Source organism: Aythya marila, assembly GCF_965140915.1.
Source record: "Aythya marila genome assembly, chromosome: 3".
Classification (NCBI taxonomy): domain Eukaryota; kingdom Metazoa; phylum Chordata; class Aves; order Anseriformes; family Anatidae; genus Aythya; species Aythya marila.
Window position 1 is genome coordinate 11,442,910 of NC_139044.1, and position 14,897 is coordinate 11,457,806.

Genomic DNA, 14,897 nt, shown 5'->3' on the forward strand with positions numbered 1-14,897 from the left:
TCTTCCAAAATACGACGGATGCTACTGTAAGAAAAACTCTGAAGGCTTGAACCAAGATGAAAATGGATGTGGAACAGGCACATATTTGAATGTAGTGGTAACTTGATATGAGATAATTTATTCAGGTTTATGTAATCTGAGTACTCCCTAAGCTTTATTTCTCATTTCCAAGAAGGCCCAGGCAGAATGACACATTGATGTCTTTTAGGAGATTACAGAGGCTTCAGTGTAATATTTAAGACACTGTCTTGAAAAAATTGCTTTTTGCAGTGTCTCAGTGGAGAGTTCAGAAATTTGTTTTCTTACTAGAAACAGGTATTACAGTCGTGACTATTTTTTTTCCAGCTGTTCTTGCAGACAATTTCATCATCTTGTCATTCGAGGACCATAACCAACTCTGCTTCATTCAGTTTACGAAGAAGATGGGTTCTCCTGATGTAAACAGAAGGCTGGAAAAACTCTCTTGTTTGGATTTTAAGGTATAGCTGTCAATGGTGACTGTAAAGGCTACGGTATCTTTATATTACAAATCACTGGCACTCACGGATTCTTTATAGAAGTACAAATTTAAAAACCTTTGTATAACTGATCAGAACAGCTCAAATTCTAAAAATGACAGTTATTGAAAAGTTAAGAAAAATGACATGGCATTCTGAGCTAATGAGTTAAAAATACTGTGCCAAGAGGGATCCAATTTTCTACTGTATTTAGGTTAAGGGCTCAGACACACAGTTAAGTTACCCCTGCTTAACAGATTACCTCGTGTCAGTTGAGCAGCAGTAACTGACCCTTTGCACATTCTCAGCATCTAACAAGCATGAAGTAAAATCTGTAATGGTAAACCTCGGTGTAAAAGATTTAAGGTAATGTGTTTTGCCTCTTGTTTGCTGTGGGCTAAAAGCACACACATGGTCAATTACTATGGCTCAACCGATATACACAAACTTGTGAAGCTATGATAATTCAGTCATCTGTCTGAGTTCTAAGACTCTGGTAACTCCTTGCAGAAATCTTAATTTTCCCTCTAGTTACAGTAATCGTATTTTTGGGAGAGTTGGTTTTACAATTAAGCCACAGAGCTAGGACTCAAGATACAGAAGCTGAGTTTCTCACCACTGCACAACTATGTGTGTGATCTTAGGCAAGTGATTTGGTGCCTCTGTATCTCAATTCCCCACTTACATTGATTAAAATACTCCTTTTTTGCAGCATTTTAGGTAGGGGTATGTCTATAGCACAGTCACAGCAGTAGCAAAAAGATAGTTTACAGATCGTTGAGCTAGTTTTAAACTGACTGGCTTGGTTGTCAGTAGAAACGAGTTCATCTCAAGCTAAATTATGCTGCATCTTGAGTGGGTTGGTCTATGTAGGCATAACCTATTTGCACCACAAGCTCTTTGGCTTCAGGACGGTGTAACTCTGACCTTAGGTGGAAGTGCTTGGCACTACAGCAGTATAACAAAATAATCAGCCAAAGGCAATTAACTTTAAACAGGTAGAGGAGGTAAAGGGCTGAGCCCAATCACTTCAAGAAAGAAGCGGAGGCAAGCCTTTGCCTAAGGAAGGTAGAAAGATGTAGTGAGCAAAAGAGTTTGTATTTATTTATTTACAAAATGGTTTGTATTTATTTCAAATTGAATAAATGTTAAGGAAAACAATCTTGTGCTAACAAATATTTTTCCCTTGACAACCCCTTAGTAATTTGCTTCGTCACATAAGGGAATGTGCAACTTCTAGGCAAGCTTTTTAAGGATGTGTTTAATTTAAGTTTTGCCATAGTACATTTTAACTTGCTTGGTAGAAATACTTTCTGCTAGGATGAATATCTAATACATTTTCCAGGCTGTTTCAGTTCAGGGCCTCTTTTCAGCAATGACTTGTGTTTGCGAGATTGATCCAACCTCTGTAACGTGGATTTGAGACAGTTCACTGTTCACCAGGAACTGAGCTGATACGTAGTTTACTTTAAAATGATGTGCACTTGTGCCTGGCCTATGGTGTTGTGCTTTGGAAGCAAGGTTGGTGGGTGGTGGTGGTTTTTGTTGCTGTTGTTGTTTTTTTAATAGCACTAAACTCTAAGAAATTGTGGTGAGCTGAAGATTGCCTTCATTACATTGTAAGGGTCATAGCTCCTTGCTTCATTTAGGTTTAGAAAATATATTTTCATTGTAGGTATCGCTGTGCACATTTTGGATCTAATGGTTATGGCAGTTTTTCTTGGGAAAAAGGAAAGCCTAATCCATAGAAAACTGTCTCTGCCCTAGGAAACCAGAAATATCTGCTGGACTCCTTAATAGGGTTGTTACGTTCTGTTCTTTGCTGACACAGCTGAGCTTCTAGAAACACCTCCAATGTTAACTTTGCTTTCTCTTGAAATCAGTGGGAATCGCTGTGGATTATTTCTTTGCCAGCCAAAAAAAAAAAAAGCATTTGCATTTTTTAATTGAATATTCTTTTGTGTGGAGCTTGCTAGTTAGGCAGCTAAATATAATTTTTATTATCTTCAGAATAGCACTAGTGTGAGCCAGCAGAAACTATTATTCACAACTGCAATAATATTATGTCAGCTCTCTGCACTGAATTAGAGTTCTTCATGGCTGTTCTTGGTCAAGCTTACAAAAGCTAAAAGATCACAGACAAAGTCAACAGTAGTGTTGCTACCAGTAGTAACAAGAGAAACAAAAGATATTCCTTAATTGCAAATGTGCAAACAATATACACTTAAAACAAAAACAGTTTCTTAGTTTTGATATTTTTTTTTCCAAGAGAAATTGAATTAAAAGGTGGCTTGCAATGGTACAGAACTACCATGGGATTGAAATAGAGAACAAAGATTCAGGAAATTTGAGTGTAGCCTTCATCTCTGCCTCTGACATTCAGGGTAGCCTTGAAAAATGTATGTAGTATTTGAGTTTTAATCTCTGATTCTAAAAATGTTTTCTAAAAATTGCTTACAATCATATGTAACGATATAATTAAACTTCTGTCTTAGTTAGATTGTAATTTCTTTGATACGTGGACAGATGTATGTTCACATTGTCCGGTGTCCAGCCGAATGGTGGACAAAAATTGGCAGGGACGTCTAGGCAGTACTGGACTGCCAGAGTGCCATTAATAATGAGACCAAGTCAACCATGCTTCTCCCATCACAGTTTGATATTTATCCAAAAGTTAATTTTTTACACATTACATACCTGAATAGAAGAATTTCTTTCTCCTCTTCTTTTCTAAGTGGTACCGCCTTAAATCTTATTTACACTTTGAAAAAAGTAAGAAAGAATTATTGTATGAACCACTATAGACTTGAAGTACAGCAAAATAAAAACACAACTGTTATCATTTGCCTTTTCTCAGTGGCATTAGTCCATGTTTGAAAGTGTAATGTTTAATGCAAGAGGTAAAGTTATACGCAAAGACTATTGTCTGTTACTAGACGTAAAATTGTTACCAACAATTTTAACACCGTTAACACTGCAGTACAGCACTAATTAATATCTGTGAAAGTATTTGTGGTGTTCCACCCTAAGAACATGTCGCTACCAAATTCACTATTTGTACGTAGTTTTAATTCAAATAGAAGTTACTTGTTCACTTTTATGTGTGCTTTATACTATTAAATAGAATTTTGACAAGTAAAACAGGATATTCTGAAAATATTGGTCTTTTTCACATCTGTGTTTTTTAATCCATTTCAATTTACTGAAGGAGACAGAACAAGGAGTTAAATGTTTACCATGAGAGAACAACATTGGTAATTACTTTGATTTCAGTTCCTTTTGATGTGTATTCAGGGGATGAAGAGGTCAATAATATTATGACCATGCAAATAGAAAAGGGTTCCTTTTGACCATATAAAAAACAGCAAAGGATTATTAAAGCATTAACCTTGATTTTAATGGCCTTGGTTGAGTGGTGAGATCACAATTTGGATGAGCCTGATTATTTACTAAATACAATACATAAATGCAACGGGTTCTTAACACCCATTGCACTCTGGCATTATCGCATTACTGCCATCCTTTGTTGCCTTGCAGACAGGAATATGAAAGCAATCTGTCATGTAGTGAGACTGGCTCCAGAAGCATTTCTCTGATAAGAAGACCCCCTGCCCTTTGCTAGTGTCTGGTCCAGTAGGCTTAGCCATGCGCTTAATCCCCAGAAAGTGGTTCGATTATTGCTGACCAGCAATGGCAAGATAGTTTTTTTTTTCCCCTAGCTATCAACCTTCCATTAATTCCTTAAGCAGAAATGCGGTGCAATCTATATTTCCTTGGCATGTGTCACCCAGATGGTGCACTGCTCATGTTTTCAAATAACCATGCTCCAAAATAACGGAGTTTGAATAATAAATTCCACAAATCCTTCCTGAGAAAGAGGCACAATTCTCAAGAGCTGCATAAACTTTACGCATGATGCTGTAGCTCATCCACATTATGCAGAAAAGTATATATTCTCTTGCAAAGCAGATATTTGTATCTGGATTCCTTAATTTAGGGAGGAAAAAGAAAGATATATGTTTGCTCGAACGCTGTAGAATATATTTAATATTCGATTATGTCTTAAACACTAGCCTTCGTTCCCTGGTCAGCTTCACAGAACTTGTCATTTAATATGGCTAAGCTTAAATCCTGTGTGTAGGTCGATGCTGTCAAGCAACCATGACTGTACATTTTGGTATTGATTGGAGTCATTGCAGTAAATTCCTTCTTAACTCACATTCCTTTCCTTCCCAATCCCCTCCCCATAGATAAAAGTGTGAGCATGTCTCTTTCTGTCTGAGGAGATATTTTTCACATTTACAGACAGCCTATATGGAGATATATGTACACAGTCCTCTGTGTATATATAGGTTCTCTTTCACACATCCAAAGTAAACACTCCCAATTGCTCCTACTGTGCTATTTTATCACCGTAAATATTTCCTGCCTTTTTTTTTTTTTTTCTTCCATCAGATTTCTTACATTGATATACCTGGACCAGAAGGTAGAAGGATGAAACGTCACCTGGCAATAAACTGTTTGCAAGAGATGGTCATTTGCTGGTGGTCAGCAGCTAGTGATGGAGCATGGCCTTGGTCTCCTATTTCCTCTGAGAGGGACAGAGCCAACCTATTGCTATTAGGCTGTGCACATGGCAAACTGGAGGTAAAGTTCTCAACTCTCTTGTTACATGATTTTGCAGAAATTGCTAAAGAAATAGCTATTCAAATTAAATGCATTTTCTGGTAGACAAAAAGAAACAGTTTAAATTGTTGACAGAGGAAGAGAGGAAAAATTAAGATCAGCCGTCCTGATCTTAAAACAGAAGTTCGTTATTTAATTGAAAAAACACATTATTTACTATGTTTAATATTTTCACATCAAAATTGGCAATCTGAGAAATGAAGCACGGAAATTAGGTCTTTAAACCAGAATAGCTTTGGAGCTGCTACCACTAAACACTCTTTAACCTGATTTATAAGCTGTATCTGTTGCATGTTGTTCTCCAGTGCAATTATTTTACATTATCTGCAATGTTAACTGATAGGTATTTCTTAATCTACTTCAAATGCTTTATTACAAACTTCAAGCTACACCCAGATGCTGCTTAAATTGTTGTGGGTATTAATCAAATTAGGGAATGTTTTCTTGGAGAAAAACTCAAAATTCCCCAACTACAGGTGGAAATATTGGTTAGAATAGGGCTACAGGCTGACCCTCCTCCTGACACTTGCTTAGCTTACATTTTTGGGCAGGTGTTTCCATTTCATCTATTTCATTTTTATTTCACATGTTTAAGAATCTGCTATTTGAATCTAGTTTTTTATGTTAAGTAAAAACTTTTAAATGAATCTATCTAGGCATATTTTGAAAAGAACTACAGCTTGAATTTAAACTGAATAAGTTGATTTGGACTAACTTCTTATTTAGATGCTCCTATATTTAGTGTTTTATTTTCAGTTTAGTTTAAGCCAATTCTAGTATGGAGTAAAAAGGCACTGACTGTGGGAGAAGAGCACAAACTTGAGGATCAGCTGTGGAATAGCTGTTCTGTGGTAGCTATTATAGGCTATTTCCCTGTAGGGAAAAGCCCAAAGTAACACTTTAGAATAAGCTGCACTTATAAACAACATTCTCTTCTCTTTAATTTGGGAAAATGTAAATGTTTTAATGTCTTGGAATTATTACTTTGATAACTAGTATTAATTTCAGTGAGGGTTTTTTTCCCTTGGGATTTTCTATGTATATTGAAAGCAAAAGAGAAAAGGTAGTTGAGACAGCTTTTCTTATTTCTGTCATTAATCACTGTAGAATTTAAGTTTAAATCACCTCCAGTTCTGCCTTCTTTATTTCTTTTCAATTGACCTCTCTCCACTAGTGGTCATCTTTGACTCATCTTTCTCTTCTGCCTGATACACACCTGCAGTTCTCAATTTCCCCTGCAGCTGTGCCCAATCACATATAAAAATGACTCTGGTAGTTAAAACATACATCTGTACTTTGTAAGCTTTTGCAGCCTAGTCTCCTGTGCGAGTTTCATATTATGAAACGTCATCCTACTAACAGCTTGGATCTAATTTCTTACTATAACATCCATATGTCCTGGTTCTGACAGCGACATTCCCGTGCCATTCATTTCCTTGCCATATCTCTGTATGTTCTTCCAGGATGCTCCCTAATTTCAACATAGCATTTTGAGATCTCTATTTTCTGAGATTATTTTTTTTAAGACTCATTTCTTCTATGAAATTCACAGAAACTACCCATTTGCTTTAAAGCTTTCTCCATTTTATATATTATAAGGAGATTCCAAAACACAGCATCACTCTGCATTTTTCAGTGCACTTTGTTTTATCCTTTTCTGGTTTAGACTTTAAGTTGCTCTGGGCTGAGTCTGTCTAGTGTAGTCCCAAGCACGTCACTGGTGCTTAGCACAATAAGGGTAATAAGCATTCACTGAGCCTTTAGGCCTAAACTCATAATCCTTTTAATTTAGCCCATATTGTAATATAAATATAAGGAAATTATTTTAAAAAGCAGAACAGCCCATTTTAACTGTTCCGTTGCTTTCCTTTTTCTCATCCTTTGTCTGCACTTGTCTGTTTTAATTCTAAACTCTTCAGATGATTTTTTTTCCCGTGTTTGTCAACAAAATACTAAGTACTATGCCACTGGTAAGGAAAATTCAGTCACATATAAATAACTTTATTTTTTTTCCTGTTTGTAAATTAGTCTGTCCCACATATTTATCTCTTGGAAGCTCAAGACACTCTGCCTATATGTTTTTCCTATATATCCATGACATGCAAACTATAATCCTGTGTTTTTTTTTCTTTTTTTTTTTTTTTTCCTTGATTTCTCTAGTACCACTTATAGGTGGTAGTTACATTTCCCTTCACAGACCAGGGGATGTTGTAACCCAGCAGCTCTAGAAATAGCATCAATCCCCAAACTGCAATTAACTTAAGTACATCTTTACCCTCCAGAGTCTTAGAGGGGAACTTTAATTTAACACCTTTAAATTCTGAGCATCATGGAATAGCTTAAACAAGAGCCAAAATATAGTTAGCATTTTTAGACAGCTTCTGAACAGTTACTCTCTAGGTCAGGTAACATAAAAAAAATACAGTGTTTCTGTAAACATGATTATTTACCTCTCTTTTCCTCTACTATCTTACCATTTATAGTGTTCTTCAGATACAGACCTGGAATAAAATGCTGTCATGCCATTGTTATGCCTTAAAGTAGATACATATTTATCATATCTTGACCAATATTGTGAGTTTTCTCCCAAATAAATGATTATTGTCAACAAAAGAATGAGAAGAAGAATGAACTGATTCAATTTGGGGAATTTATCAAAAAAGAAGCCCATAAATGTCTAGCTGTTTGGGGTTATGAAAAAGAAAACCAAGCCTGAGGAAATGAATGGGTGCTACCCACAGCCTTTCTACAGCACAATAGTTCTGACCTACAGAAACCACAAAGAGATCTGCCAGGTACTGACACTTATTGTTGTGGCAGAGCAAATGTAAATGATACTGCTTCCTCCCTGGAAGAATTTTCTGAGCGGTATTTGCTGTCCACCCCAAGACTGCTTGTTAGGAGGAGGACAGGAATAGCCCTGGGACAAGACAACCCAACCCCCTTGTCATGATAATATCCTCTAACTACACATTATGCTCTGGAGTGATTCACATTCACTTACAGTATTTGGGCTATGGTGTACTTAAGCAGCATTTCAACTTAATGGGGGAAATCCATTTTACATTTTAAATACCTTATAAATATGTTTGGAATTGTGCTGTATGGCCTCATGTCTTAGGATTTGCTACTATTAGGCTAAAATTAGACATTATCCCCTTAAGAACAAAAACAACTTTTTCCTTGCAAATCTTGACTTCTTTTACTTTCTTCATTCTTTTTTTGTTTGTTTGTTTGTTTTTGTTTTTGTTTTTGTTTTTGTTTTGCCAGAGATCAGTATTTGCTCTGTTAAATGCTGTAGGATTTGATTAGGAATCCTCCCCTGAAGACATAATAATGTTTTTCTGGTTAGCATATGACTGCAGTGGTGTGTGATGTATGTTGTGTGTGCACTCATGTTGCTGCAGGAGTATTTGTTGAACCTTTGTCTGCTTTCATGCATGTATTGGTTTTCTCTGGTAAACCCATCCATTCTCCCATTTATTTATTTAATTGTTTGTTTGTTTCTTCTTTGTCGAAGTACCAATGATCAAGGACATTATTTAAATTGTCTCCCTGTAGAGATAATGCTGGCATTTTGATTTTGAAAGCAGAAGAAGAATCTTCCAGAAATCATTTCAAACAATTTGCTGTGAATAAATAAGATCGGATCTGAAATCATCCTTGGATTAAATGCTTTGAGAGAAAGCCATGTTAAAATCAACTTGAACAGCAAACATAAATTAATAGGAGGTGATGATGTCAAGGCTCAGTTACTGTAGTAGTTTGCATTTGTCTTTACCATGTTTATTTTCACTCCATTTAGTGCTAGTACAAATCACTGAAATTATACTTCAATCTTGCGGAAAAAATAATTTTCCTGAGAGAGAACATTATTTTTCTTTCTCCCACAAGGTGTAATAGTTATTTCCTCCACACTATGCCACAAACTTGTGAAATACAGCAGACCTTTTATGAGTGAGCTATCCTACAGTTACTGTACTACTCAGAGAAACATCTACCGGGTGACTGAATAGCTGAAATACCTCTCACATGCATAGAGCAGAGAATGTAAAATCCTTGATGTCACATTGGGTTAAGGGTTTAATGAGTAATACAGGATAAATATTATGATGATAACTTTTGAAAGAAAATAAAAACTAAACATTGGCTGAAGATCTAGATAAGAATGCATGTGGGACTGTAAATGCAATGCAGCCAAGTAAGTTGGAGTAGGAACTGTGCATTTTTATTTAGAAGAGTTTAAAAATAGGGTGTTTTTTCTTCCTCCTTCACAGTGCTGTCTTTAAAATTATTTTACCATAGTGTGCACTACACTTCGCACTTTACATTTCTAATTAAAGTGTTTGTTGTTATTTGCAGCCTCACTGTGTGAAATTAAACAAGCATTTTTTTTAGCATCCATAAAATAAATCAAACATTTTTCTCATCTGAAAGGCACACAATCCAGTCACAGCAAGCTTATTTCTGTTTCTTTTGTTTTCTTCTTCTTTTTTTTTAATCTGCTTGGTAAGCCAATTTTCTGCTTAAGAACTACTGTTTTAAACTCATACTTGTTTTGATATGTGGGTTTTATCCTTCCCCAGTACTCTATGCAAAATACTTCAATTTTAAGTGTTCAAAGATTTGCACTAAAGAGAGCGATACTGCTTACACAAGCGAGTGCTATTATTTTTTTTCACACATAAAAAGAAAGAAGGTATGCTAACTAGCATAATTCAGGCTTGTTAGTTACAAAAATTAACAGATTCCTTGACTTGGATTATTACGATTTCTGAGTTGGGTGTGAGAAGTTGGCATGTATAGCATCCTTTGTACTGTTGATTACTGCAAGGGGAATATGCTATAAATGTGCATCAGTGATGCTTGACTGCTGCATTGATAAGGGAATTGTGCATAAATTACGTGGACAGTATTTAAATACATTTACTATGCTTTTGTAACATGCATGTCTCAAAACTAAAAAGCACTTTTAAGAAAAATGTATTTATTTTACAGAAAGTAATTGGTTTTACTTCGTGCAAAGTACTTCCAGAAACGTTCATTTGAATTCCAAGGCTAAGTGCTTGGTCCAAGATTTATGGAAAGCACTTAACGTTGAATAGGATTATACGTGTCACAGTGTGGTATTATGGCTTTGTCTTTTTCGATCCACTGCCCTGTCCCCTGCTCCACAATTCTGACAGTTGTCCTACCCACTGCTGAGGGAAGTCCTCCAGTTTTACCTTCCCCTTCCTCGCAAAAATGTTGGTTTTGTTAACTGGAGGATACATTGTGATTTTAATGTTCCCGTCTTGAGTTCCAGAGAGTTCAGAACTACTGCTTGCCAGGAAGGAATCCCAGTGGATTCCTTCATATGGAATGTTAAAGCATTATGTACGTAACATTTACTAGCATGTGGCCACTTAACAGATGGATAAACAATTGGCAGGTAATGGTGTACCATCTTCTTGGGGGAAAAAAAAAAAAAAAAAAAAGAAGTTGTTTTGATTGTTAGTCTGTGTTTCATAGAATCATACATGTAAAATGGTTTGGGTTGGAAGGGACTGGGTAAAAATTACCCAGTTCCCCCTGCCATGAGCAGGGACACCTCCCAACAGACCAGGTCACTCAAAGCCCCATCCAGCCTGGCCTTGAGCACCTCCAGGAATGGAGCATCCACAGCTTCTCTGGGCAACCTGTGCCAGGGCCTCATCATCATCATAGTAAAGAATCTCTTCCTTATATCTAAACTAAGTCTACCCTCTTTTAATTTAAAGCCATTCACCCTTGTCCTATCACTACACACCATGATAAAGAGTCCCTCTCCAGCTTCCAACCGTAAGGAACACTTTTTTCATAAGTGTTATCTTAGCCTCATTAACATGCCTCTGCAGTGGCATGTCTCTGCTTTAGTTCTTCAGTTAGTGGCATGAAGAATTATTAATAAAAGTAATTCCTGTCAGAGAAACTCAAATCTTCCCTCTCAGATGAAAGAATATCCATTTTTCCCCTTCAGAGTGCCAAATACCAGTTACATTCAGCAAAACAGGAAACCAGAACAAAGAGGTCTCTCGGCTTGCAACTCTTCCTCCAAGAGGCAAATGAGGCCACTGACGCGTGAGAAGCACTTTATCGGTTCCAATCTAAGGAAAAGCGTTTCTCTTGTTTTCAGCCAGAATATGAACAGTAGTCTCTAGAAAACTTTCATTTAAGCCTAATTTGTTTAAACAGTATGTTAAAACATCTGTTTTGAGATACAGCAAATAGTCTTCCTCTCCTCTCAGGAATATTTCCCTAGTGTAGAATTTCTCTGCATACAGCAACCAGCCCTACCCAAGACTTCATTTCAAGGATATGCTTTCAAAATTACATGCAGGTAGGAAGCTTCTCATCTCATGACTCGTTAAATTAGGCCTTCCAAATTAGAAGGTTTTACTTTATTTTAAATTCAAGGTAATGAGCAACATTTTGTCCCTCTATTGCTCTATCATGGCAGAACAAAAGTATTAATTGTATTCCATTTGGTTGCTGACTTTCAAATGATCAGATAACAACATTTATTTTTCTGTTACTATTTCCATTGCTGTTTTCCAGTAGTCACTCCTATGGAGTTGAAAAATCCACGATTCCCATGTTTTCCTCTCTGTTGTCTTAAGCTTCAAGGCCAGTCTCTCTTCAGAATTTAACAGTGCTTTCAGTCTTTCATCTCTCAAATGCTTGATTAGTGTGTGTATCTTCATGATTTTCTTGTCGCTTGTGAGATGTCCAGAGAAGAGCACTGGTTTGGGATCAAAATGTGTAGGTGAATAATGCAGTGCATTGAAACCTGCCACAGGAAGACAGAAATCTGAGTCCCAGAGGGCCTCAAGGCTCATTTCACTGAAGTTATGGAAGCTTTGAAGACTTGCTTGGGCAAGACTTCTATTTCACATATTTGAAAGGCAGCTATCTGGGTCTCTATGCATAGTCTTAGGGAAAACTGCAGAACAAATAACACTTCACCTTGTCTTTATTTGGGGTTACAGAGCTCTGTGGTCACAGTAATCCTCTGTCCACAATAACCTCTTTTACAGGTTGCCTTGCTATGCAATTTAACACCCTAATAAGCTACACATTTCAAGCCGTTCTAACACCAAACCGCTGCACAGTAGCCACTGCATGTTTTGTGGGCTTAAATGGCTAGCTGCAGAGGCTAATTCATTGGTGAGCGATTGGAGCAGGTGAGAAAAGGGTTTTCAGCCTTTATAACTGATTTCATCTTTTATTTCCTTTTTGGTATATTTTTTATTGATCGCTACTCTTGTTTGAAATCAGCTCCCCTGGTTTTCACAAGATGGGTGCATTGACTTCTGTATTAGATGCTTTCGCATCCAATATTTTGTTTCTTGCCTATTAAGTAGTTCTTACTGTGTCCCTAACTACACATCTTATACTAGCTAAGACTTTTGTATTAACAAGCAGCTGGTTTGCAGCCACAGAATGGCAACAATCCTTTTTTTCTTGCTGCTTCTTGCAAAAGAAGCCCTTTTACTCTCAAAATAAGTAAACTGTCAGAATGAAACATCATAATCAGTCTGATCAGCATCCCAAATAACTTGCTTATAAATTCATTATGTGCTTCTGAAGTAATGGGTGGTATGCCAAAAAAACTTCATTTCTTATTCTCCTCCTTTGCAAGATGAAAGGCTAAGTTGTATGTTCAGTTGGTCTAGTGATCTGTGGAAATCAACTTTAAACTGCTTGAGTACTTTGTGTGCATTTCTGTTTTCAGCCTGAAATTTCCAGATTTCCTCCATCTCCCTTTTTGTTACCCCTTCCTGTGTAAATAGTACTTGCATACCACCTGGACTCAAAAGAAGGGGCCTTTAGTGGCAGGTCAGCAGCTATAATTTATAGTGTGAATAATGCTATCGGTATACCTGAGGGTGGGGTTTGGCTCCGTTTGACATTTTCCTTTCACTGTTTCCCTCTGCGTGAACAAACACCAGCATGTTTCTGACCAACTTCCACTACTCTTATTCTTCTGGAGACATTGGTTTCCTCTCTCTCTTTCAGAGAAATAGCTTCTTAGAAGCCATTTTGTAACTTCTTTTTTTTTTTTACCACTGGTACTTCATCACTCCCTGCTCCAGTCCTGTACAATATCTCTCCAATACCTCTCTCAAACACACATATTGTAGACCATGAAACTTCATTGGACTCCACTGTTGCCTCCATCATTTTATGGCATTTTGCATGCTTCCACACTACAAATTCTTTTTCTTTGCCCGCTGTTTTCTTTGGTTCATATTCTGCCTTTGTAGTCTTCCATTTTGTTCAGCCTTCAAGTACCCCTAAACTGTCCCCATTTTCTACTATCACAAATTCATTCTGTGGCACCAAAGAGCATCTACCACCTACTCGCTTGGCAATGTACAGTGCACATTGTTTAAACATGCCAATGTTGCTACCACTACAGTATATTTTCTGTTATCATGGCCCAGAGCAAATGATAAAAAATGCTCTAAGTGTGATGCTCACAGTAACCTACTACAAACTTCGAGAAATTTGGGAATTTCTTCCCCATCCTCCTTGTGAATAATCAGCTATTCTTGGATGTGTCAGCTGCTCGTTTCTCCTCCAGTAGGACTGCTAGGACCATCCCCTCTTTAATCTTCTATTCTACTGACTGTTGTATTCCCTGAGCAAACAGATATGGCTTAAACTATATGACAAAAAGAAACCTTTGAAAAGCCTCACAACTCTATAAAACGTGTGCTTGTTTTAGCTTACTGAGCAATGAGAAAACGTATTGTCAGTAGTCTGTTTTTTAAACCATTAAAGTCAAGAATAAACTGTTATGAACTACTACCAAAGTGTTTTGGATTTTTTCCAGGTTCAGAGTTACGTCCGTACGGAATGGGATCCACTCGATGCTCGCTTCAGCACCAAGGAGCCTTATCGGGTTCACATAGTCGAGCACTCCGTCTCTGCAGACAAAGAGCCCATGGCTGACAGCTGCATCTACGATTGTGCTAGGAACAAAATTCAGTGTTTGTCAGTCATCAGAATACCACTGCCATCAAAGGCCATCAGCTGTTGCAGAAATGTTACAGAAGACAAACTAGTCCTGGGTTGTGAAGATTCGTCAGTGATTCTGTATGACGCCTACAACCAAGTGACTCTGTTAGCCCAAGCAAAACTATTGCCTGCTTTAATGACTTACCACCCTTCTGGAGCCATATTCGTGGTTGGCAGCTCTCAAGGGGAGCTGCAGCTTTTTGACACAGCACTGTCTCCGGTTAAAATTCAGCTGCTGGCAGAAGAGTTTTCACCTGAGGCCACTTTGCAATTCAGCAAACACTTTGACACGTCTAGCAGCCTCGTCCACATCCACTGGGCTGCTGCTCAAGGTGCATCTCCCTGCACTGATGGCACAGATATCCATGATCTTTTGTTGGTTAGATTTGACAAAGGACCCTTAGGAGTACTTCGCTTTAAACTAGGTAAGTTACTGAGCACATTTATTGAAACTTAGGCTCTTGAGGAAACATTTGTACCTTACAAGTTTTTGGTAGCTTGTAAACATCCTAATTTTAGATATATTTTACCAAAGCATTGAAAGCACACAATTCCAATGATGTCTGAAGATGTGAACCAAGGAGTCCAATACGTTTCACAATTATGTAGTATCAGTTCTTGTGGGGTCTGGCAGAGTAGGATCCTGATTTCTTGTATTAGGGTCCTGTTATG

At 37.3% G+C, this 14,897-nt stretch overlaps 1 protein-coding gene across 1 annotated transcript in view; it reads left to right on the forward strand.

The window, feature by feature from the left end:
* WDPCP (WD repeat containing planar cell polarity effector) overlaps positions 1–14,897 on the forward strand; it is a 147,380-nt gene that overhangs the window by 62,481 nt on the left and 70,002 nt on the right. Inside the window, exons 8-10 of the mRNA XM_082755619.1 lie at positions 346–479; positions 4,953–5,144; positions 14,041–14,650. Coding sequence (XP_082611745.1) covers positions 346–479; positions 4,953–5,144; positions 14,041–14,650 — 936 coding nt within the window. The remainder of the gene's footprint in view (positions 1–345; positions 480–4,952; positions 5,145–14,040; positions 14,651–14,897) is intronic.